General features: G+C 36.3%; 2 protein-coding genes across 5 annotated transcripts; one reads left to right on the top strand and one right to left on the bottom strand.

The window, feature by feature from the left end:
- Nucleotides 1-2,295: 2,295 nt before the first annotated feature.
- Nucleotides 2,296-10,449, bottom strand: LOC145222401 (uncharacterized). Of its 2 annotated transcripts, XM_080088512.1 has the most exons (8): nt 10,390-10,449; nt 6,894-7,060; nt 6,376-6,520; nt 5,402-5,586; nt 4,634-4,914; nt 3,905-4,070; nt 3,153-3,313; nt 2,296-2,653 (listed from the first exon to the last, which is right to left on the bottom strand). In XM_080088512.1, exons 6-8 carry the CDS (start codon nt 4,061-4,063, stop codon nt 2,359-2,361), a joined length of 615 nt encoding a protein of 204 aa, XP_079944638.1. In that variant the 5' UTR covers nt 4,064-4,070; nt 4,634-4,914; nt 5,402-5,586; nt 6,376-6,520; nt 6,894-7,060; nt 10,390-10,449; the 3' UTR covers nt 2,296-2,358. The 2 variants fall into 2 exon arrangements, with proteins under 2 accessions (XP_079944638.1, XP_079944639.1); XM_080088513.1 differs by having other exon boundaries at nt 3,905-4,914.
- On the top strand, nt 10,088-25,712 carry LOC145222390 (uncharacterized). 3 transcript variants are annotated; one of them, XM_080088498.1, is made up of 17 exons: nt 10,088-10,360; nt 10,426-10,536; nt 10,782-10,914; nt 11,184-11,293; nt 13,077-13,246; nt 13,496-13,649; nt 13,933-14,103; nt 15,742-15,903; nt 16,185-16,382; nt 16,863-16,953; nt 17,028-17,065; nt 17,660-17,786; nt 18,406-18,654; nt 19,602-19,715; nt 19,799-19,956; nt 20,222-20,482; nt 25,117-25,712. In XM_080088498.1, exons 1-17 carry the CDS (start codon nt 10,235-10,237, stop codon nt 25,252-25,254), a joined length of 2,511 nt encoding a protein of 836 aa, XP_079944624.1. In that variant the 5' UTR covers nt 10,088-10,234; the 3' UTR covers nt 25,255-25,712. The 3 variants fall into 3 exon arrangements, with proteins under 3 accessions (XP_079944624.1, XP_079944622.1, XP_079944625.1); XM_080088496.1 differs by having other exon boundaries at nt 11,181-11,293; XM_080088499.1 differs by having other exon boundaries at nt 11,181-11,293; nt 20,222-20,444; nt 25,117-25,197.
- The last annotated feature ends 408 nt before the right edge of the window (nt 25,713-26,120 follow it).

The following is a 26,120-nucleotide window of genomic DNA, read 5'->3' as shown; positions in this document are numbered from 1 at the left end:
GCAATTAGGCCTACTCAAGTCTGTATTTTGCCTCCAATCAAGTCTGCAAGAGCTAACTTGTCCGAGGTCAGCGTATGTTGCAGGAATAATTAGAGTCCACTTTGCACTTATTTGGTGAGTTAGTAGTGTAACAGCGGATCGTCATCAAATTTTAGTAAAACCTTACGTAAATGTACCAAATCTTCGAAGGCAAATGCCTCAGTAAATATCTTTGACGACACTAAACATATTTGCCACATATGTTACCAATCCCAACAGTCCCATTTTTGGTAAATAGCACCACTATCACAGTTTTCTGTCCTAATAAGAAATGTTTCACACAATCAGGTGCGTGTAAAACTTTCAAGACGCAAAAAATCACCAAAATAGCCTTCAGCCAGTGGTGAGATTCAGCCGGTTCGCACCGGTTCTTTAGAACCGTCTCACGAAATTTTATGAGATCAGCGAACCGGTTAGCATTACTGGGGACTGTCAATGGACGTTTTGTTACAGGACAGAAACCGGCTGACAAAAAATTTGAATCCCACCACTTCTTTCAACTCATGCTCATAAGATGCCTGAATGTAGGTGGCATCAATGTCTACTCTAGGCCACATAAAACATTTTAGACGTTGGGTTTTGCATAGAGTGGCATATCGTGCATTAAAAACGACACAATCAATAGTTAAACTGTAAACGTTTGAGTCTTTTAGGACGAGAAATGTTGGACTACTGCAAGTTAGGCTGTTGAGACGCTAAAATCAAAACATTAGGATTGTGTTTGAAAATTACTACCGGACACAAAAAAGCGAAAATTCCGGACATGGCCGGGAAATTTCGAAAGTCTGGGAACCCTAACGTACGATATCAAAAAATGCAATTAGTTTACTTGAGTATGTATTTATAGACATGATGCAGATGACACATGATTCTTTCAAACAGTAAAAGAAAATTCGAACAGCTTATCCTCAGACCGAAACGATAATAATCAAATTCAACGCGTAGGCCTATGGTGTCAATTATAACATGACTTGGGCAAAACTTACCACATGATTATTATGGTTAGGCCACAAGATACTTTTTAGCAACTATCATAATGACTACAAACAACACAGCGACAAATACAAATGCCTCAGTATTCAATCCGTAGGTGTTTTCATCCAGGGTCTCTTTTTCTTGAACTTCTGAGAATAAAATATAGCATAACTAATAGTTATTATTTTAAAGACTATAATATATAATAATAGAAATTAAAGGGTAAAGTGGCGGTTATCATATGCTAGCAAAAACGCAATCAATCTGGAACGGCGATTCAATAAAGGATGTCAAAATGTTTTTGAATTGTTAATATATGAACAACTAAAGCATATGGTAGCAATATACTTTACCGTTTCTGTCGAAGTTTCCTGCTTTTGTCACATGGAATGGACCAACAGTCAGTCGTTGGTAATCTCCTTCATCAGTAGCTCGTCTTTTTCGCCCACCGCAATCCTTAACACATAGGCCTACAAGTACTTTTTGCTGTACAGAAATCTATATTGCTTATCTATAGATATATTTCATAACAAACGACATTTGTAAGAGACAATATGCACTCACTTCTCCAGGACAGAGATTAGTGGAGTTATGACATATGATGACGTTGCAGTGGACATATATAGCTTGCTCACTGTCGGTGAAGTTGGTCCACACGAAACTGTCAAACTTGAACGCACCATAACCGGATTGATAGTTTCGTAGGATCTCTTTCGCACCAGATAGTTCACTACCACTGGAAGGTGCTTTGCATCTGAAAACAGAAAAAGTAAAACGCTTATATTCATCAAACCTTTGTGTTCGAGTTTTTTTTTAGAAAAGACCCAACCATCGTTTTAGAGTTTTAAAGTGACAATACATTTGTCGAAGCAACTTACTGCCAACTACATGAAAGTCATGTAAGTATTCAAATTTGTGTAACAATTTAAGGATTCATTTTGAAAAACTCTTCTAGGTTGAAAATGTCTCACCCATTTTCGATGATTGGGTAGAAAGGCATGGTGCTGGGATTTTCCACTTGCGTTGCCCAGCAATCTTCGAGCTAAAAAGGTAAAAACTACTTTTGCCAGCAGGTGTAAGTAAAAATAAAGAAGTTGCTCAAACATTTTTGACACATAAAAACTAAATCATTGCTTCTAACTTATATCGTAATCAAATTATCTAATATTGCAGAAGTAATATCAACAAATTATGTAAAGGGACCATGCAGTTCTTAGAAGTAATATCAACGATCATATATAAGCACTGCTGTTGCATTAATATTACTGAATAAAAGCACAGTTTATCAATTAGTGATAATAATCGTTGACATAGGATACCTACTAAACTTATTAAAGGGACAGATCAACTTAATGTCACATTAAAAACTTTTACCGATAAATTTGAAGATACAAGCAGAAATTTGATATTTAGCATTAATGTAAAAAATTCAAGCAGTTCACGACAGCTTGCACTCACCTGAATAATAAAGTTATCATTATCCGATAGACTGTCACTGTGTTCAACTTTGGCAACAATACAATTGGGAACAACAACTTGGCTGTTTTCCACTAAAAGTGAGTTGAAACCACTGTCGTTGTACAAGTTCAAAGTGATACTAAATTGTCCCGAAACCGGTTCACTGACTATGACGTTTTCCCTGTAGAATAAGGTTTACTTAATTGTTAAGCGCACCACAAACAAGCCAATTTACAACACTTAGGCCTATATTTTAAAAAAAAACTATTACTACTTGCACCTTTTATAGTAATCTGCTCACAATATCTAACCGTCATTAACGGGTTGAGTTGGGGATCATAATTAAAACTTATTTATAAAACATGTGTAGGCCTAGGCTAATTCAGGGGTCGGCAACCTTTTTTCTACTGTGGACCGCTTTTGAAACTGAAATTTTATCGCGGACCGGCCTTAAAAAAACTACAAATATTTAGCAATAAAAACGCATGAATTAGTTTATCATCACCGGAATAAACGGGCAAAGTGTTTTAAAGCATTTAGCCTGAAAAATTATACGGTCCAGTAACGAACTTATCGCGGACCGGTACCGCCACGCGGCCCGACGGTTGCCGACCACTGGGCTAAATGCTAAAACAACCATAAGAAAAAAACTTATTTAAACGTTACTTTAATAAACCTACTGGATTTGTGGAATGATTGCTCCATATTGGACTAGGTAGGTGTTGTTGAGGTTGCAAATAACGGTTAGGCTGTGAGATACGTAGCGTTGAATCGACTGAGTCAGGTCCATTTGTTTGAAGTTCCAAATGGTAAAGGAGATGTTTAAACGTTCATCACCATTCTGACCAAACATAAGCAAACACTTACATGTTTTCCATGTCTTCTATCACCATATTCATTTTAAAACATAAAAAATCTTACGTTGGTTACGATTTTTGTGTGAAGTGTTTTTTTGCAGGAACATTTCTTTGGTAGAAATGTTTTATTACCAAAAGTTACAAATAAGTCTTTATATTGGATAGCGCTACTAACAGTACACCTCACATCAAACAACTGATAGGTGGCGTAACGAGCACAGACATTAAATGAGCAGTTGACATAAGTTTAGAAACAAGTAAGATCTGTTGTTTAAAGTTGGTTTCGTGGTATTTTTAATATGATTGAATTGAATCCACTATCGTTTTTTTTTATTAAGATACCTCACCATAATGCAAATAGCCTTGATGGTCACAATTTTTGTCAAATAGGCAACTATATTATTTGCGCCACATATCAGGAGGCCTCTATGACGATTTCGATGGACAAAACATTCAATCGATAAGTTGATACTGTTAGTTGGCAATTCGAGATTTACAGGTTATAATCCTCAGACTGCAAAGCCTCTTTACGGTTGGGATTGAAACTATATCTCACAAAGATTTTTTGTAGTCACTGTGTATGTTGCCTCACATTCCGTAAGGTTGAAGTTAAACGATGGCGAATCACCTTCAGTCATGCAAATACTCGAAATACTGCCGAGGTTGTTTTGGCGGGTGTTGGAAATGTACAGAACATCGCCACTCTCATAAGTCAAGTCTGCCAGGTCGTTCATACCTAAGCTGCAATAGGTCGTACCAAAATTGTAAGAGGGTCAGTGGTTCTATAGAACGAAGTGAGATCAGCGATCCGGTTAGCATTACTGGTCAAGGGACTTAATTTTTGTAACAGAATCGACTGACAAAAAATTTGAGTTTCACCACTGAAGAGGGCCTAAAATAGGGGCCCGAACACTTAGTTTGAACAAACTTAGGCCCGTAAGCAGAATTTTTTCCCGAGTTAGGCCCAAAAATGAGGTTTTTCAAAGCAAATCTACGACACAAATGTGGCTTAGTTTGAAGCAAGGCCCGAATCGGGCCGTTTTGTAAAACTGAAGCCCGAACCTAAACCCGACTGGAAAATCCTAGTTTGTCTTACTGTTCTGGTCAACATACATTTGTCAACAAATTTACAGCAATTGCAATAAAATATGAAAACAAACTCAGTTTCGTAAAAAATATTTAGTTCACAGTTTGTGGCAGATCTCAATTGGAGGACATTGTGGTAAATATTCCCCTGTCCATGTTTACGTGAGCAATGTTATTTGAAACATGTTGTAAAAAAGCATGTGGTATTTGAAAAGCACCTTATTCCGACTTTTCCTTGACAAGAAATATCGCTGTTCAATTTTTAAAGTGGTTCTAAAAAATGTTAGTGTTTTTAAATTTATGTCACGTGTTAAAGTCGGTATTATAGGTATAGTATTTAAGCACCTTCGGTTATTTGCACAACGAATCCGTTTCTTACGTCTGAAATATCTGTCGTAGTTACTATCTGAAAACCACCACCTTCGAAATCATGTTGAAACGGACTTCGTTTATCAGTAAAAAAAATCCTTGACGATGAGTCGTTGTTCTTTGGTATTATCTAAAATCCAAAGTGCAAGGTTTTCGTTTTATTGACAGTAATATGATTTGATATTGTCGTTTTCTCGAATTCCTGTTTGTTTTTCCCTCGTTGGTCGACTTATCTAAATTGAATTGTGCATACGATTCCGATTATTGTGTTACTGCTGGTTTGCAAACACTTTTTAAAAGTTGCGTTACTACCGACTTTCGGTGGTTCACCACTGAGCCTGTATAGCTCAGTTGGTAGAGCGCGAGTGCCGGAAAGACTCCTGTCGTAGATTCGAATCCAACGGCTGGCTAGGTTTTCCCACAACCTATGCCTTGCCACATGGAAATGTTTAGGTCTAGGAGAACGCTTGAATCTGCATTACGCCTTCAAAGGGCCTACTTGATTTATGCAATTTTAATACCTAATTCGTATAATACATCAGGTGCTGGTATTTTCACGGTTAAAACCGCGTTTGTTTCCACCCAAAAAACAACAACATATTTTTACCCTAACTTACATAAAGAAAGTCTTCTTGATCTTTGTAATCTAATAGGGAGAAGTCAAAGATAAACCTGCTGCGTTGTAAACTTGTGTATTCCCAAATACAAACTGTGCTGTCCGTATAGTTCATCGGGTATCCTTTAGATGCCACAGTAGTAGGCATACTAGTTATTTGGTATTTTCCACACATATCTGGGTAGTCTGCAAACAGAAGCAGTAAAAATTATCCCTAATCGAAGTCGTACAGAAATAACGTTATAATGAAGATAACTCCGCTGGTGTGAGTATGTAAAGGACACAACATTAAAGTAACAACGATGGCCACTATAAATCCATGCTTGGACAAAGATGTCAAGTGTTTGTTGGAAGTTGGTTGTTGTATTGCTTTGTTACAGAGTTCAGGCTAAATGATGACGTGAAGACAAAAGCGAATCTTTGATTTTTAAATTAATGACCCAGTTTAATTTCTGTCAATGTAAATTAGCGAATACGAAAATCTACGTTAAAACCAGGCTGTAGACAGTGCCAACTGTTTCGACCTACAAGGTCTTATCAGTGCAGCTAGTGGTGAGACATCGGTCGTATGAGCTAAAGTAGCCCCATATGCCCTTACGGCATACTCGACAGAAGAACTGGTTTACAATTCACAAACAGTTTTTCTGTTGATTATGCCAAGTTGTGCGCATCGAACAGGTTACTGAGGCATGGCTTTTCAGCTTGCTAACAAACTGGAGTGCCGTAAAGGTGTTAGCTCATGCGACCGATATCTCCGTCAATTACACTGATGAAACCTCAGGTCGAAGCAATGTGCACTGTTCGTAGCGTATGTGCTAAGAAGCTTTTAATCAAAAAAATCGTTTTAGTAATCTGCAGTCTAAATTTCTAAAAGTACGTTGATTAGGGTCCATAGGAGGCAGGGCAATTTACAAGCTTGTTTAACATTTTCAAAGTTTGTGTTTAAATAGATTTTTCTTCTGGACCATTGCTTACTTCTTTGTACCCGAAGTTTCACCAATAGCGTGCTTTCCACTCTGCATATGACGAAAATGTGGGAGTAATTAGCCTGAACAGGTCCGACCTGAAGTTTATCGACTCGACCAAGCAGTTCGCCTGCTGCAACTCCAACATTGTAAACCTGCAACAATTGGCAAAAGATAAACTGCACGTAACATTTTTAAAAATAGGCTTTATTGTTTTTGCTTTGTGTTTTGTAGATTTCTAGACTTTTCTGACAGAGATCGGAAATTCAATTGATCTAAGTTCAGTTTCAGAAACAAGCAAAGTTAGTATTTAAGTTTTTGTTGATTTATGGAAGTTTGTATATTTTTTGCAGTAGGCACAATTTTGGGAGTCAGTAAACACGGCTTGTGTGCCTTTAGGTTTTCTACAATGAATCTATGTGTGGTGTTTGTAGCCTACAACAAAGGCCAGTTTCTATGGACTCCTAACGTAGTCGGATTTTAGTTCAAAATTAAGCCTACCTTACAATTTAACGAGAACGCATATACCTTGCAATAGTCACGTCCTGTCAAAAATGGTGCTACAGTGAAATATAAGTTTGATGTCAAGGTTGTAGAGAAATCCCATTCAAAGTAACTGCAGCTTGCGGGAATAAGGTGTGCAACATAAATTCCGGATGTGCTGATTTTCTGACAGATCGATGCACAACCTATAACTAACAAACTGTTTTTTTAGGATCTACAGTATTTTATAGTAGGGTGGGAATCGTTGAGTATGGACTACTCTAAACTACGCAATCTACGCGATCTTACTAAAAAAAACTAACTAAGATGTTGACGGTTAGGGCTATTAGGGTCAGTGTGAGAGTTTGTATTACAAACAACTTTATAATTAAACCTCAGATACCTTGGGGCTAATTTTAGCGGCACCATACCGTGTTTAGTACCACTCACAACACACGTATTGTTATATTAAGCCCAAACTGGGCATCTAAAACTAAATAATAGTGTTACTTTATTATAAACCCTCACCCAGACCCTAAAAGCCCTAACCGTCAACATTTTGAAAAATTCCATGCGTTTTATCAGTAGATTGTGTAGTTTGCGTAGATTGTGTATTTTAGAGGAGCCCGTTGGGTATTAAAGGTTTGAGTTCAATGCTAGGAGATTTTGGTTGTGTTATTTAAGTACTCGAGGGCAACTCACGGGGGACAAAATGTCCTGCGGCACATGGGGGTGGGATGTTTTAAGACAACTTCAATATTTAAGTACAAACATAAAACTCAGACACACTGACAGTCCTAAATGAAATAGAGGCAAAGGAAGCATATCTGTTTGTGTATTTAACATACAGTAACAGTATATATCCTCTTTGACTATGCAGCAGCATTTAAGTCGATTGTAAAAGCAAACAGGATGTTGCAACGTCCGTTATTACCTTACACCGAACTAACGTGAAATAACACAATGCACAATGAAACGCAATGGTAGCATGCAACTTGGTTTTTGAATCGTTCAATGCTAAACTAAATCGCCAATATAATTAATGTGAATATGAGTGCCGCCCCAATAACCGATTGTCCAAGAAGGGCCACTTAAGTTAAAGCAATACTTGCCAAGTAAAACTTATTGCATTTAAAGACTGAGTTTGCTGTTCTAACTGACGTCGCCATACTGACCCCACAAGATTTTTAACCGTGCACTGTTATTTTTGACACGCTCTATAAGTGTTATCTCGCGTGTTCTTCAGTGCGCTGTTTAGAAAAAATCACAGAATATACAACAGACTGCATTTTTTACTGGTTCAGTTCCGGTTCGGGTCCAACGCCAAACAAAATATAGGGTTCAACTCCGGTTCGGGTTTTTAGAAAATCGTAATTAGCGGTTCGGGTTCGGTTCGGGTTTAATGAAATTAACCGCTCAAACCGGTTCGCGGGTTCGGGTTCAGTTCCGGTTCGACTCCCTGATGTAAACGCATCTAAAAGGGCACGAACCCGAGAGTATAAGCGCAGGAAACCCTGCATAAAAATAATTTACTATAATTACCACAATCAGGCTTTGAAGTCGGTAAATGATGCCGAGTGTTAAGTTAGACCCGAATCAAGCCGGTTTTATTTCAACTCGCGCCCAAGCCGGGTCTGACATATCAATTAGAAATAGGCTATATCTTATCATACAGTGAAACAAAAAAAATCAATTCAACAAATCGAGCAGTGAAAAATTCATTTTCGTACATTCTCGTCTCCAAAATGTGCCAATTTGCTAAATTAATTTAAAACGACTGAGCCAATTATATTTGTAGAAATTGTTGACACCTGTTGCGCTGGTTTTTGAAATGCATAAGCTGGTTTAAAAACGTCAAATTTTTGGAGAAAAGAGGAACACAATCTTCACGTTGTAAATAAGTCTATATCTGAGCAATATCAAACGCTACAAATCCAAATTACTGCTCAAGATGAATTAGTGTTAAATGCATATTGCATCTGCAGCGCTAATAGCACTAGCTGCGTAAAAATATAAATATAGAAAAATATATAACCACACTTACATTGTCTTGTCAGAACTAGAGATGTACCGAATATTCGGTTTGCCGAATTTATTCGGCCGAATCGGCCACTTTTGCAAAGATTCGGTTTCGGCCGAATAATTTGTTGCGATTCGGCCGAAACCGAATCTTTTATGAACACACATTTGAAGCGTTAAGCGTGTCTTTCCTGCTTAGTGCCAACGAAAATCCTGTCAGTTATTATATTTTTTACCACATTATCGTTTTCCCCACTGCAGACAACTAAATAGTAATTCTTTGCCGGGTTGGAAATTATGCTTGAGGCAATGTTAAACCCCACAGAACTGAAATAAGAACGAAACACAACCATTCTGCACTAAATGCCTGGTAGATAAACTTATGTTTTCATGTCAAACGCGTACCGTACGACTTCGCGTGACGTCATAAATGATTCGGTTGATTCGGCCGAATTTATTCGGCAAAACCGCCGAATATTCGGTTTCGGCCGAATCGAAATTTCGCCGATTCGGTACATCACTAGTCAGAACCACTCCAAGCAAAAATATAATTCGCTGATACGTAACAAACATTTTACTCGACACTCCTGTGTACGACTGTTGACGATATGTACTGAACTTGTTCACGACAATTAATGCTCGACATTCGTCACTTCCGTTTTATAAAGCGGGGATCTCAGGGTGGAGTAGCGCGATCGGATGTGTTAGGTACGGCGCTAATCTGCATTGTGCCATTGGAGATGGCCTTGGGCTAACGTAAAAAAAATCTGTTAAATATTTTTAAACGCCCTTGTAAATTACTTTTTTTATCTTCCACGCAGACACAAAGATGGTTTGGTCCCGGTTTAAACGCAAAAACTCCTGAAATAAAAGCGTTTATTTATTTTCAAACCCATGCTTTGGATTCAAAAAATAGAAATCGTTTTTGGTGTGAAAGACTGAGTTGGTGAAGCGTGAAGCGTGACGGTGAAGTGAGATGTGAGATTGTGAGAACGGCGACTGCAGGAATTTACCTGTTGGTCATGGAAAAGGGTTGTTTGCATGGCTGGTTGCACGCATGTGAAGTTCATGCTTAGACAAAAAAGTGTAACTGTTTACCTTGTGGGGTCCCACAAAATGTGTAGCGTTATGGTTTATAACAAAACAGACCTTACTCTTTGCAGTGTGGACCTTTTTGTACATTATAGATTAGAATAACCCTTGCCTTGTAGTGAAAATACGTTTTATATGTTATGCAGGTGATAAGTGATGACCTATACCTTTTGATATTATTGTATACTGTTGCAAATGAAATATTAGGGACACTTATAGTCTTTGCAAGCATTCCATAAATGTAATTTTTTTCTATCATCACTGCCATCCTGAAGATGTCGCTCGGTTTTAGTCTCAGCTCTTCTGATCCAGCCTGGTCCATTCAAGGCAGTGAGAAAGTAAAGTATGAAAACATCTTTGACAGCCTCGGCCCAGTTGCTGGCAAATTGTCTGGAGAAGTGGTAAGTTTACAATACATTGGCCTGCTTACCTTTAAATAAGAGTGCATGATTTTTTTTCCATTTAGGTTCGACCAGTATTGATGAATTCAAAACTTCCAGTTGACACACTTGGCAAAGTTTGGGAATTATCAGATATTGACAAAGATGGGTTTCTTGACAGAGATGAATTTTGTGTGGTAAGCTTTATGTGCGGCTATTTTATAAAATCAGGGCAGAAGAAATTAGGTTAAAATTTTGTTAGGTAAACTCCACTTATTCAAGTAAACTGGATCTGAAAGAAACAAAAAACCATGTATGTCACCCTTGCACTAGTTTAGAATTGTTGAAATGACTCCATCGTAAAAAGTTTAACTTCTGTGACTCCACAATGTCAAATAAATTACACTTAACAAACTTAGTTATTGGGATGCTTTTTTAATAGGCAATGCATTTGGTCTACCGTGCAATTGAAAAAGAACCAGTCCCTGCTTCCCTTTCACTTGAATTGTTGCCACCTTCCAAAAGATCCTTAGCCCCCATTGCCACCACAGCTTCGAATGACAAAAAGCTACCAGGTAACAATACAGAAAAGGATAACTTAGTATCACATTGTTTTTAAGCAACATTTGTAGTAGAGGGTATCGGCAGTGTTTTTTTTAAGGTGTTTTAAATTTCTCCAGCGGTTTCCCAAAATTATTTTTCCCAAAAAACAAAATATTTTTTGGTATTTAAATGAAACACTTGCGGTCTGTTAAAACTACTTAGCGGTCATCCAAACCAAACCTTAAAAAATCCCTGGGTGTCGGTATAACAAAGCACTGTGTAATGTTTGTTCAATCAGTAGGTGCAGTTGCCGTGCTTCCTCCAATGCCATCCTCCCCTGCCTTATCACTATCAAGGCATGGAAGCACATCAAGCAGTGTCCCAGGAATCTCACCAAAGCACTCTGTGCAGGTACAAGATAACTAAGAGCCCCCTTCTCTCAAGAGACACATATTGTTTGTTTGTGTTTTGTTTTGGAGTTTTTAGCCAAAGTTTCAAATGTTTTAAAATCAACTTGGGCCAATAATATCTTTGTTAAATCAACCCAGTTTTGTAAAGTAGAAAATAAAATATGCCGTTTGTGTCACTCATGATCTAAAAATTAATTGGCATATACACCTGTTTGGGCACCAATTGTTTGTGCCTAGAGAAACATGTTTTCAAATTACTAATAAAAGTAGAGACCTAAGTAAAATTAGGTAACAAAAAAAATAATATATATATATATAGTCAAGTGGGGTAAAAAAAAACATTTTTTGAAACTTTGTTGCCAAACTTTTATTTTAGGCAACAAAAGGTCAGTTTTTCTTCCCAACAAAGCTGATCAGACTACTTTGATAGTTATGTGACAAGTTTTTGATTTTACTAAAAAACAAAAAAAATATTTGACAAAAACTGTTGTTCTTTTTTAACCCGAAAAAGGTACAAAAAAAACAATGCCGGGGTAAAAAAAAAACAAGTGGACATTAGGACCATTTGAAAAAAAATTAAGTGGCAATAGGAACTTCAATTCAATTATATGAACTTAATAAACCATCTCAAAGTCAAAGATAAGACAGAAATTTCATTAATAACTCTATTACAATAAATAACCCAACAAAACACGAGCCGCATAAAATTCTTTGTTTTCGAAATTTTGCAAACCAAACTTACAGCAGTTAGTAAACTGTTTGTAAATTAAAAAACGGTGCTAAGACTTTCCATGGCTTTGTACCTTTATTGCACTGCATTTATTGCCTTTGATTTGGTCTTTTTTTTTTCATTTACCAGTCTTTTGTTGGTATGCAACTAGGTTTAAATAGAGCTCACCCACTTGCTGACCGGTCATGTAACCTAAAACCTTATTGAAATAAAGTTTAATTTTCTACCCCAAACTGATTGAATTACCACATAATGATTTGATCACCTCTTTTTCTTACTTTGTAGCATTTTTCTTTAGGCCTGGACCCCAATTTGTACTTTTAGCCATGCAGGTATACGTTTTGGTAAAAATTCCTCCAAAACTGGGCCCCCAAAGCAATTTTATACAACTTTGGTTTAAGTACATGTTTTATAGGCTTTCTTTTTTATTTTCTAAACTTCCAGGTGACAAATAAAAATGTTTGGGCCCAAAAAATTTTTGGGGTGTAAAAAATACATAGTTTTTTATTACCCCATTCCTATAGAACCGTTTGGGGTAAGAATGAACAACAAGATATCTGAAAAATTTAGAAGCTAGCCAAGTGGAGTCTTTTTTGTTTAGTAGGTCATAGTAATGACACAACACAGAACAAAGGTCATTGACACTAAACTTGTAATAAAAAATCTGCAGGAAAGTTTCTAAAGGTTGTTGAAGACTTTTTAACATACAAATTTTACTACTGTTGTTTCAACCTGCAGAACATTGCCTAGAAACAAAATCTGAGAATGGTTTATGGCTCATTTTTTAGGCAGAGAATAAATACATCCTATGAAAAAGAAAGCATTTAAAAAAAAATTTTGGTTTAGCTGTGAGGGTATTGTTTTTTTTTACCCCAACTTCAGCAAAAAATTTTTTTACCCCATTTGACTATATATGTGTAGGAGATGGTGTATAAGGTTAATCACTACAGCATGTAGCACATTTAAAATGTTAACCTTCATGAAACCCACCTTTCCATTGTTAACTTGCTTCCTTGTTTTTATCATGTTTAATATTTAATCTTTACCACAAAAGGCTGCTCAAACCACTTTGCCTCCTCAATGGATTGTCAGTCAGGCTGATAGAATGCGATTTAGTGGAATATTTCAGCAGAAGAAAGATCCTGATGGGTTGATTAGTGGAGCAACAGCAAGGGATGTATTTGTACAGAGTGGTCTACCACAGCCTATTTTGGCCCATGTTTGGTAAGACATAATCCCTTGTAAAATCGTAATGGGCTGATTGGCGTAGCTTTAAATTTGACATGATGCAGTAAATTGTACTACCTAAATCTATTTATGGTTTGCAAGTGTAGTGTGTTACAAAAACTTGAGGTTAATTTTCATTTTTAATATCTGCCATCAAATTATGTTTGCCGCCTAATACTTTGATTATAATTGATCATTTATCCAGTTAGTTTTACTTTTTTTCTAGATTTTTGCTTCTTTTTGTAGGGGCATGTGTGATAACCAACATTTTGGAAAACTGAGAGCGGATCAATTTGTTCTTGCTATGCATCTCATATCACAGAAAGTAAAAGGAATTGAACTACCAACCCAAATAACACCAGAAATGTTTTCTCAAACCAGTTTGGATTCTGGATTTGGAGTAAGGCATAATATTGCATTGACACAAACTACTTTAAATAACATGTAACATAAAGTGGATTTGTGCTGTACAAAGTGTAGCAAGTAGTTAAAAAGTCCCTTAGATTGGTTGCAGTCCATCAGTAAATATTGAATTTCTTCAATCATCAAGAGTTTTTGTTCAGCAACTATTGAATTGTCAAATAATACATTACATATCTATCACTTTTTGATATAATCTGTAACTATTATGATGTAGTCTGTGAAATTATATGTTCTGATTTTTGCCACTTTGCCTAATACAGGATACTGGAAGTATATCAGATGGCAGCAGCGGCATTGGTGACTCAGCAGCAATTAGAGAATTAGATGCACTTAACCAAGAAATCGAGGAGCTAAGAAGGGAAAAAGAAGCCCTTACTGCAGAAATTCAACAAAAAGAGGTCACCATAAAAAATGTCAACAATGAAGTGCAGGTATGAAACATTTGAAATTATCTATGCCTGCACCCATATCTATTTGTTCCATTTGGTTGTTGTCATACACTGTGTTTTACATTAATGCTACAACAATAAAATTTCACTTATGTTTACCTGATGAATATTTGTTTCAAGTAATATCTTACTATTTCAAATCCTTTAAGCAGCTTACTTTGTTACTTCACTGCATTAAACATTATTTGTTGCAAGATTAAAACTTGTTTTACCACTAATCCTTATACATCTGGAATTCATATTTTGTTGTGGTACTTTAGTACTTAACTGATCGTTGTGCTTCAGTACATATATCTCCTCTGCTTAACAAAAAATCCTGTCAGATGTCTGTGAACTCACATATGTTAACATAATCTGCTGTAATCTGTAGACTTTCTTGGTTCTGTGATGCTAGATATGTATGAGATGCATTTTTTTCTGCTGCTTAAGAAAAGTAATTAGCTATAGTGGCCTTGCTTGGCCAACAGATGTACATCTGTATTGATTAACCCAGTTATTGTGATTGCTCCTTTCTCTAATAGCCCCACAGTCCACCATACTTGGACACTGCTAGCATTGTCTTTGCAGCTCATTGTGTATCAAGATTATAGAGAGCATCTCTGAGCATGGACATGATTATTATAGAAAAACTAAAGCAAAATTTCAAATAATATTGGAATTGGAAAAACAAAAATTAGACATTCTGATAGCAGCTTTAAAAGAATGTTTTTTGCATATAATCTGACAGCAACAGGATGCATTACAGTGACATGTGGGAATATGTCTCATCAATTATGTATGGATTTGGCTAAAAGCAAGTGGCCTTGTAGAAGGCACTAAGCAGAGTGTTTAAGGTAGCTGTCCACAAGTGATAAATGCCTGTTGTCCTGTGCATAGATAACTGTCAGATGTGTTTTTGCTAAACCACAGTTTATGTAGTTGAGATTACCATGGGTAGAGTGGAAAGTAGACATTTTTTGGTGTGGTCTGCAAGGTTAGTTTAAAGGGGCTAAAATGCTATGGGAGGATTATGTGGAAAGCGACCTGTAAGTAGATGCTTATTGAAATCTATGTGAATTGTGGTTTGGCGTGCGGTTGATATGTTGGATGCAGTTGTTGGTATTGTTTGATAGACATTCATGTATAAGTAGACTTGGCGTTACTGATGTACTATACTATTATTCTGGGGCTCAATTTTGTTAAAACAAAAAAATAATTTAGTTTGTATTTTTAAAACAACACATGGACTCTTACAGTTCTTGGTATGAGTCAATCATCAAATTTATGAGAAAAAGTAAAACAGGCAATGGACCACTACTCGAAACTTGTCGAAAGTTGTTTACATAGCATCTTAGTAGTATGTACAGTTGCCTTGTTGCCAAGTATGTATCTTATGCCAACATAAGTTTCTGCTCTTTGGTAGACCTTTTAGTGTACACACTGGACAGATTCTTATTATTTCATTATCTTTATTCCATTAACATACTTCTGACAAATTTCTGAAAGACCTGTCACCGTTCTAATATATCCCTAGCAGTAACACCAAGTACAAAAGTATTGGTACGAAATTTTGGGGTTTTATGAAATACTTTTTTACACTTCTGTGAAAATCCCACTTCCAAAATATATTTTTGTGTGTAGGAATTACAAGACACTTTGGATCGTGACAGCAGCTCCCTTGCTCAGTTGGAGTGTGACAAAGCTGAAGCTCACACAAGGTTAGAAGAACTTGAGCAACAAAGGAATAAACTAGACAGCATGTTGAGTGATGCCAGGATTAAACTTCAGGAAGAAAATGAAAATGTAAGTGATGTTCTTGTTCACTAGTTAACCTTATATGTGATAAAGGCTAACTAAACTTAAAATGTTTGTTTAAAATAAGCCAAACTTGAAACCTTATGTTTTTTAAGCCATGGCCAAGTATATTTGAAAAAATAAATTTGCATGTTTATTTTGAATAAGCAGTTGGTAACTTACAACGGAATTGGTACAAAATTTGTTTAATGATATAAATTTATAATGTATATTTGTGACTATATGTTGATGCAGTTTGGGATATCCGCAACAATTAAAACTCTTTTCAGATTAAAAGCTTGCGAGCACAGATTGCAGCACAAGAAGCATCAGTAAACCAACAAGAAACTGACTTAAGGAAAATTCGTAATGACCTTGCTGAGCTGAAACAAGAAGAAACACAACTTGAACAAAGACTTGAGGCTGGAAAACAACAACAAGAAAACATTTCGCGAACAACAAAACAAGCACAAACTGAGATTACACAGGTCTGTGTTATAACATACAAAATAGTAGATTTTCAAACTGTTAGTGTTGAAATATATGTTGTAAAAAGGTGCATTTTTTACATTTTGTCAACATTTTTGCAATCCTAATCATCTGCTCTTTAAAGTTACCAAGTTTTTAAAAATTCATAGTTAAATGTTAAATGATATTTTATCTATTACATACTTACCATGAACATAGCATAAATAATGTTATAAAGTATTGTACTGCGTTTTTGTGATTGCTGATTATGTACCAAGCAAGCCTTGAGCTCACATTCACAGTGTATTCCAACCAATACTTATCTAATTGGCAAATTCAAATCAACAAAATAATATAATACAACCCACAACAGTAATGTCAGTGATCAGGAACCTTTAAGCTAATGTGTTTCTATATATTGCCATTAATGATATGCCAACTTCTACCATGGCAAACTATTGTATGTATGAATCATATTAACCCACTTAATTGTTTGTCAGGTTCAGTCCCAAATCAAGCAACTCCAGGACCAAGAAAAGAATGTTAAATCCAACATTGATCAATATGATAATGCAATTGCTGCAATCAAAAGTAGGAACAATTTATTGCTCTTATATTTTTCCCCTATGTGGGTCACGCCTAATGATGTGCTTTGTGTTATACAGGTGAATCAAATGGTGATTTCAGCTTTGATGCGTTCACAGTAAGTTGCCAGTTTGTTTAAAAATAGTGTTACGCTCTGTCTTTTGATTCATGTTAAAGATTTTATTTTAGTTTTAGTTCATCAAGCTATGCTACCAGGACATGATGTATGACCTCAGTATGTGTCATGTGTAGGTCTATTTGAAGGTGGTTTTATTGTCTCACAACAGTAAAACACCAGCCTCTTGACATTTTAAGTGTTGTTTGTGAAAGTAGTTGAAGTTACAATATTCTTACCATTGTTATAAAAAGTAAGATATTCTTACTGTTGTTATACAATATCCCAGTGTATTTTTCTCTTAATTAATTTCTTTAATTTTTGATATGAACAGTTGTTTGTTTGGGTTCAAAGATAACTTGTTATTTGATTCTAACCCTAAGCTATTATTAAGTTTAATGCTTAACAATGGGTAACTGTAATAACACACATTTTGGAATCAAGAACAAATTTTGTCTTGTCAAACCTTTGAGTTGACTTATTTATATTGTATAATACTTAATTACCCTTTCTTAGTTCAATATTGTTTGACTTTAAAACTTATAATCTTCAACACTTTACTAAAAGTTACCCTAATATGTGTTGTAAACTTTGCAGACTGCTAACACTACTATTGGAATAAGTGAAAGTGTGTTCAGCATGGGAGGGTTGCAAGAGAAAGTTGATGATATTCAGAAAGACCTTAGTGAAGATCCTTTCAAAGATAATCCTGACCCTTTTAAAAGTAAATCTAATCTTCTCATTTTGTTTTCTGTTTGTTCCTAAAATACCACATAACCTTTTTAGTTTCACTTTTAATGTTTTGTTGTAATTATGACCAATTCCCCAATTACTTTTACTACAGTGCTACAGCAAATAATGAGCAACCCAAATAAACCTAAACAGTAAGGATTCAATTACATTTAAAACAACAACTGAAATTGGGGGGAAAACAATAATTAAGGGGACACTGGGGAATAAGTGGACAATTGGGGGGACTAGAATAAATCTAAGAATTTGGGATGACATGTATAAGGAAAGTTTGGCTGTTTATTTCTTTTTTTGTTCAACATAGGTAGTTTAGTGAAATGTTTTTTGCAATATTGACTACTTCTAACACCAAGGATAAATATGTTCTTGTATCTGTTATTACAATACAAGGTGATGTGTCCTGGCAATTAGAACACATACATTTTTAACCATACCTAAAGCACCTAGGTATTTTCCATTTAGCCACTTTAAATCGCCTTTATCTTTGTCATTTAACCACACTGCCCATTAGCCACTTTATGTAAAAAATTGACATACGGATGAAAGATTTTCCAGCCACTTTATGTGAGTAATGAACTTTTTAACATATTCAGCCTCAGACCCTTTTGAGGGAAGTGACCCATTCAGTGGAGCTGATCCATTTGGGACGTCAGCTCCTACAACCACCACCTCCTCCACTGATCCATTCGCTGGATCTGACCCATTTGCATCTTCATCAACTACATCTGCTGCTCCATCCGACCCTTTTCAATCAAGTGAAACACCAGCATTTGCATCAGAGCCCTTTCCTGCTCAAACCACCTCATCTGATCCATTCTCTGGTCAAGATCCTTTTGCGAACAGTAAGTTGGAATAAGCTACTGCTGGTGCCCACAAGCATGAAATATATATCTCTATTTTAAGATCAGCTTTTGTGTTGACTAATTCTGTTGCAGAAGAAACATTTCAGTGCATTACATTGCTGCATGTGCCATTAGAAAAGATGACCTGTCTTGGTAGGATTAATTATGCATTTAAAGTTTTGCTCATATTTCATGACAGTGTATTGTTTATTTAATTAGTATAAATAGGTAACACAAGTTATATACTGTTGTGCACTTGTTTAAAATCCCATTGTCTTTGATGTTTTCACTGAAACAATGAATAGTTGCAGTTTCAAGGAAAAAAAAAACGACTGGAACACAATAGTTTCATGCACAGGAAATTAGTTGCTACTTATAGTCAGCAGCGTGCATGGTGCCTGGCAAAGTGGCAATTAACTGGCAAAAAATGAGATTAATGACTTTTTTGTCTGAGTTATGTTACTTCTTGACAAGCAGGTTGGATTTTTCCTGTCACTGTGACATTGCAAACTTGTCATGCACATTTTTGGCACCTAATTACACTGGAAAAAGTAGTTAAACAGCTATTTATAAATTTATGGTGAAAATAAATGTCAAAAGACCCACATAGACGGAAAAGAGCAACATGCTTTACTGATGAAACCTTTCGGCAAATGCCCATGCCATTATCAGTGATATGAATGCCCACATCAGTTACACCCGTTTATATCCACTTGAGCCATGTAAAATATTAATAAAATAGATGCAAAAACAATATCATTAAAATTATGAACAGATGTGCACATAGTGTTCCAAAGCTAGTTATATTTTTGCAGAGAAAAGGTATTTTAGAAACATGCTTGGTTTAAGACTTATCAATTTGTCTCATGCAACATATTTAACATGCTGAAATTTATTATTACATCTCAGTGCAGGCATTTAATGAACATTAATTTGACAACCAACAGATGCTTCCAGCACATCAGCATTTGATCAAACTCCGTCCTCAACTTTTAGTACAGACCCATTTGGCACAAGTGATATTTTCTCAAGTTCAGCGAATTCCACTATGAACAAATCCAGTAAGCTTGGGTGTAGCTTGTACTTTGGTGTCTTATCCTTTTCACACAGTTGTGGGTTTACCGTAATCGTTGTTGATGTTTAGACACACCGAAACCCAGCTCACTTGCCTCAGGGAAGGAAACTACCACCACAAGTTCCATGTTCGACACTGGCAGCTTTGCTAGTGCATTTGCTGACAACAAGGACAGTGGAAGCATGTTTAAAGATATAGATACCTTCCCGAAAACCACAAGCAAAGAAGTATGCCCCTCATGTCATTCTTTTTTTCTTATTTCGAAAAAAATCTGTTTTGTTTTCTATAAAATGTCTCTTTATACTCTTCCAAAATTTAAAAAGCAATTTAAAATTTACTGAATCCTTAATGCCTGCATTTGATTGAACAGTAATGCTTTTTTCACAAAAAAACATTAAAACTTTGCCAGATTAGTACTGTAATTGGGCCAGCTTTTTCAGAAACATGCAGCATTGTTTGTAAATTCTTTGAAAATAATATTTTGGTTTTCAGAATAAAGCAGATCCATGGGGGTCAGCATTTGGCGGTTCTGGAAAAACAGGAGCAGAAAATGACCCTTTTGGTGGTGATTCCTTTATAAAGTCAAGCAGTGGTGGTGAAAGCGGTGCTGACTTGTTTGGTGATGCTTTTGGTGCAGCAAAACCTGACAAGAAAGCACCTCCCAGACCTGCAAAACCAGATGATATGACTGTCAAAGGAACTGAATCTAAGCAAGGCAAGCATGGTGGAAAACATAAAAAACCTAAATCAAAGGTGTGATATGTTCTCATTGCTAACATACCATGCTTATTATGGGTCCCCTTCCCTGAAGGGGACACATATTGTTTTTGTCTGTATTTTTTTTTTCTTTTTTTCTTTTTTTCTTTTTTCTTTTTTCTGTCTAACGCTGGTTTGTAACGCTCGTTTGGTCAAGAAAGCGTGCTTCAAATTTGGACAGATGTTAGTTATTAATCGGAGTTTGGTCCCCGTGAAATTTGACCCCGAATGACCCAGCAGTTCACCCACAGACCCCCAAAACGTAAAATTTTTAAACGCTCGTTTGCAACGCTGTTTTGGTGAAGAAAGAGTGCTTCAAATTTATTCAAATTTAGACAGATGTTAGTTATTAATCCGAGTTTGGTCTCCGTGAAATTTGACCCCGAATGACCCAGCGGTTCACCCACAGACCCCCAAAACGTAAAATTTTTAAACGCTCGTTTGCAACGCTGTTTTGGTGAAGAAAGAGTGCTTCAAATTGATTCAAATTTGGACATATGTTAGTTATTAATCTGAACTTGATTTTCCAGAAGTTTGACCCCGAATGACCCAGCGGTACACCCACAGGCCCCCGAAACGTAAATGTGTCTAACACTCGTTTGGTCAAGAAAGACACTGTAGGCAGAAGTCCCAAGAGAGTACGTTTACGAATAATAGGGCAGAGCGGGAGGGCTCAGCTTGACGTCGGACAGACGTTTTACGAGACATCGTTTCGGTGATTAGAAATCAGCTGTTTTGCACAGCAATGCTATGTCGTTTTATTAAGTTATCACTCGCATTTTCAGTTTTGGCAAAGGTTTCACACATATGACGTGATTTAAACCTAATAAGCGTGCTTCGGTTTCGTATATGTCAAGCAAAACTTTGTTAATCAAACTAAATATGAAAAAATAAACTTGACTTTTTTGCAAGATAAATGTTTGCACCCTAAAAGGTTACTACAGGTCAATGGTACTCGTTTCGCGAAACAAAGTTAAATGAAAAACAATTTGTTATGTATAAACTTGCAGCAAATCGCGTTTTAATTTAAAGTGTATGTAACACAACTGTTACAGCTTTCTAGACAAAAATTGTATTTAAAACCCGACCTTGGGCGACAATATCTGGGTCAAAGCAAGAGATTAAATTGAAAGTATTTGTTTCAATCTTTTTTAATGTTTTTGTTATTATACGACAATAATAGTGCAAAAAAATACAAACAATTTTTTTTATTGTTGGGTTAATGCTTTCTAAAAATTTGTTGTTAAGAATTTAAAAATCACCGCAACATTTGTTTACCGTAAATCCGCACAAACACGCGTGTGGGGACCCATTAGTTTTTGTTTACAAAAACAATCATATGTGTAGATCAAATGATGTGTATAGTAAATTGGTAAATATCGTATAGAATATATAAAATGGAAGTATATCAGAAAGCCACCATTCTAGTTGGTCCCTAGTATTTATGGGTCCCTTACCATGAAGTGACACATTGTTTTTGTCCATTTTTTTCTGTTTAACATGTATTTAAACTAGAGATGTACCGAATATTCGGTTTGCCGAATTTATTCGGCCGAATCGGCCACTTTTGCAAAGATTCGGTTTCGGCCGAATAATTTGTTGCGATTCGGCCGAAACCGAATCTTTTACGAACACACATTTAAAGCATTAACAGAATTTTTAGCTCTTCCGGCAGTTTTTTATTGTAATATGCCAACGTTTCGATGTCCCATACGAAACACCTTCATCAGGGTAATGACATACATTGCAAACACAAGTTATTATAAAGCGAAAAGGGCGGCGAAACACACACAAAAAAGGCGATAGAAATAACGCAGTGCGCACCAATGGTCGTGTGATAACACCTGGCTCAATGGTGCAAAAGCGACCGATAAGTTATCGGCATTAGAACGTCCGTTTTAACGTTCATCGTGTTGGTGTGAGAATGTATGTTCCACGACTCCAGGAAACCTGTATGTCATTACCCTGATGAAGGTGTTTCGTATGGGACATCGAAACGTTGGCATATTACAATAAAAAACTGCCGGAAGAGCTAAAAATTCTGTTAATACGTTATGCCTGGCAGCAACAGTGTATTCACACATTTCCCTGAAGGGGACACATATTGTTTTTGTCTGTATTTTTTTTTTCTTTTTTTCTTTTTTTCTTTTTTCTTTTTTCTGTCTAACGCTGGTTTGTAACGCTCGTTTGGTCAAGAAAGCGTGCTTCAAATTTGGACAGATGTTAGTTATTAATCGGAGTTTGGTCCCCGTGAAATTTGACCCCGAATGACCCAGCAGTTCACCCACAGACCCCCAAAACGTAAAATTTTTAAACACTCGTTTGTAACGCTCGTTTGGTCAAGAAAGCGTGCTTCAAATTTATTCAAATTTAGACAGATGTTAGTTATTAATCCGAGTTTGGTCTCCGTGAAATTTGACCCCGAATGACCCAGCGGTTCACCCACAGACCCCCAAAACGTAAAATTTTTAAACGCTCGTTTGCAACGCTGTTTTGGTGAAGAAAGAGTGCTTCAAATTGATTCAAATTTGGACATATGTTAGTTATTAATCTGAACTTGATTTTCCAGAAGTTTGACCCCGAATGACCCAGCGGTACACCCACAGGCCCCCGAAACGTAAATGTGTCTAACACTCGTTTGGTCAAGAAAGACACTGTAGGCAGAAGTCCCAAGAGAGTACGTTTACGAATAATAGGGCAGAGCGGGAGGGCTCAGCTTGACGTCGGACAGACGTTTTACGAGACATCGTTTCGGTGATTAGAAATCAGCTGTTTTGCACAGCAATGCTATGTCGTTTTATTAAGTTATCACTCGCATTTTCAGTTTTGGCAAAGGTTTCACACATATGACGTGATTTAAACCTAATAAGCGTGCTTCGGTTTCGTATATGTCAAGCAAAACTTTGTTAATCAAACTAAATATGAAAAAATAAACTTGACTTTTTTGCAAGATAAATGTTTGCACCCTAAAAGGTTACTACAGGTCAATGGTACTCGTTTCGCGAAACAAAGTTAAATGAAAAACAATTTGTTATGTATAAACTTGCAGCAAATCGCGTTTTAATTTAAAGTGTATGTAACACAACTGTTACAGCTTTCTAGACAAAAATTGTATTTAAAACCCGACCTTGGGCGACAATATCTGGGTCAAAGCAAGAGATTAAATTGAAAGTATTTGTTTCAATCTTTTTTAATGTTTTTGTTATTATACGACAATAATAGTGCAAAAAAATACAAACAATTTTTTTTATTGTTGGGTTAATGCTTTCTAAAAATTTGTTGTTAAGAATTTAAAAATCACCGCAACATTTGTTTACCGTAAATCCGCACAAACACGCGTGTGGGGACCCATTAGTTTTTGTTTACAAAAACAATCATATGTGTAGATCAAATGATGTGTATAGTAAATTGGTAAATATCGTATAGAATATATAAAATGGAAGTATATCAGAAAGCCACCATTCTAGTTGGTCCCTAGTATTTATGGGTCCCTTACCATGAAGTGACACATTGTTTTTGTCCATTTTTTTCTGTTTAACATGTATTTAAACTAGAGATGTACCGAATATTCGGTTTGCCGAATTTATTCGGCCGAATCGGCCACTTTTGCAAAGATTCGGTTTCGGCCGAATAATTTGTTGCGATTCGGCCGAAACCGAATCTTTTACGAACACACATTTAAAGCATTAACAGAATTTTTAGCTCTTCCGGCAGTTTTTTATTGTAATATGCCAACGTTTCGATGTCCCATACGAAACACCTTCATCAGGGTAATGACATACATTGCAAACACAAGTTATTATAAAGCGAAAAGGGCGGCGAAACACACACAAAAAAGGCGATAGAAATAACGCAGTGCGCACCAATGGTCGTGTGATAACACCTGGCTCAATGGTGCAAAAGCGACCGATAAGTTATCGGCATTAGAACGTCCGTTTTAACGTTCATCGTGTTGGTGTGAGAATGTATGTTCCACGACTCCAGGAAACCTGTATGTCATTACCCTGATGAAGGTGTTTCGTATGGGACATCGAAACGTTGGCATATTACAATAAAAAACTGCCGGAAGAGCTAAAAATTCTGTTAATACGTTATGCCTGGCAGCAACAGTGTATTCACACATTTAAAGCGTTAAGCGTGTCTTTTCTGCTCGGTACCAACGAAAATCCAGTCTATTATTATATTTTTTAACACATTATAGTTTTTCCCACTGCAGACAACTAATCAGTAATTCATTGTTGGGTTGGAAATCATGCTTGAAGGAATGTTAAACCCCGCAGAACTAAAATGAGGAGAAAACACAACTATTCTGCACTAATTGCCTGGTAGCTAAACTTATGTTTTCATGCCAAACGCGTAGCGTATGATATTGCGTGACGTCAATTTATTCGGCAAAACCGCCGAATATTCGGTTTCGGCCGAATCGAAATTTCGACGATTCAGTACATCACTAATTTAAACCACATGTTGGGTTAATGCAAATTATTTTTGGCCTTCAATTTATGCATTGGGTAGATAGTTAGATAAAGTTGAATCTCCCAAGACTTAGCGCTTAGCCCACAGGCCTCTTAATTGTTAAGTAACATACACATTAGTAACAACAGTAAAGTTTATCTTGAACTTTAACATAGGAAATGTCAGAAGCTGAGCAACTAGCTTGGGCACAAGAAGAAAGTCGCAAAGCTGAGGCTGAACGTCTGCGGAAGCAAAGACAAGAACAAGAAGATTTGGAACTAGCAATAAAACTAAGTCAACAAGATGGCAATTAGTGGAATAAACAAGTAGTCAAAACTACCGAGTCATCAAAATAAGATATGTTAATAAATGAGGACTGAAAGTTCACAGCTGCCATACATAAACCATGCCATTAAAAGACCAAATGAGTTTAACAATGATGGTCTTCCGATTATGTCATTGGACATATTAATGGCAAACAGCATCTTGTGCAACTTTTGTTGGCTTGCTTGCCAAATGCTTTATACTTTTTACTGTTGTATTTCCCCTTCGCCTCTTGGTTAAATCGCTTGGTGACCCTTTTTCTTACACTTTTGGTTCATTTATTGATCATCAAACATATATTTATGTGCATCTAATCTTTTTATGTGTTAAAAATTCATGCATTACAACTGCAGCATCTCATAAATGTGATGCTCAATTTTATGGCGCATCCTGGTATATGTTGTGTTGCATTTTAGCTCACATCAAAACTGACACAACCATTTATTTACCCAACACTACTTGCAGACCTTGCAAGTCAAGATTTTCCTTGTCACTCTTATGCATTCCATTACCCTTTAACTATAACTACCCTACCTTTAAAACAATCCTTTGGATGAGAACAATTTATCACAGCTGGGGAGTTGTTGGGGCAGTTGTGATAGCTGCACAATTTCCAATCTACTTTTTTGGTTTTGCAAATGTAATTCATGCACTTACTATTATGTACCACCATAATTACATTCTCAATCGTCATTTGTCCCAGTTTATTTTAAAACTTAGGTCTATCATTCAATGTGAATTTGTGCACAGATGTACAGGAGCAGATGTCATTCTCAAAGGGACATAATTAAAAGTCAATCAGAATTGCTATTTTACGTTATGTGTGTTTATTCAGTCAGGACGTAGTGAAATTTGA

This window comes from Phallusia mammillata, chromosome 4 (genome assembly GCF_965637545.1).
Source record: "Phallusia mammillata chromosome 4, kaPhaMamm4.hap1.1, whole genome shotgun sequence".
NCBI lineage: Eukaryota > Metazoa > Chordata > Ascidiacea > Phlebobranchia > Ascidiidae > Phallusia > Phallusia mammillata.
The sequence above is the reverse complement of the archived record's forward strand: the minus strand, read 5'-3'. Positions and strand labels throughout refer to the sequence as shown.

Coding starts and splice junctions, on each gene's coding strand:
- LOC145222401 (XM_080088513.1), bottom strand. CDS start 4,063: ATGAACGACCTGGCAGACTTGACTTATGAGAGTGGCGATGTTCTGTAC. Junction 3,314..3,904: donor AATGTGAGGCAACATACACA/GTGACTACAAAA, acceptor ATGTTTGGTCAG/AATGGTGATGAACGTTTAAA. Junction 2,654..3,152: donor GCAATCATTCCACAAATCCA/GTAGGTTTATTA, acceptor CTTATTCTACAG/GGAAAACGTCATAGTCAGTG.
- LOC145222390 (XM_080088496.1), top strand. CDS start 10,235: ATGTCGCTCGGTTTTAGTCTCAGCTCTTCTGATCCAGCCTGGTCCATT. Junction 16,383..16,862: donor CACAAACTGAGATTACACAG/GTCTGTGTTATA, acceptor ATTGTTTGTCAG/GTTCAGTCCCAAATCAAGCA. Junction 16,954..17,027: donor TGCAATTGCTGCAATCAAAA/GTAGGAACAATT, acceptor TGTGTTATACAG/GTGAATCAAATGGTGATTTC.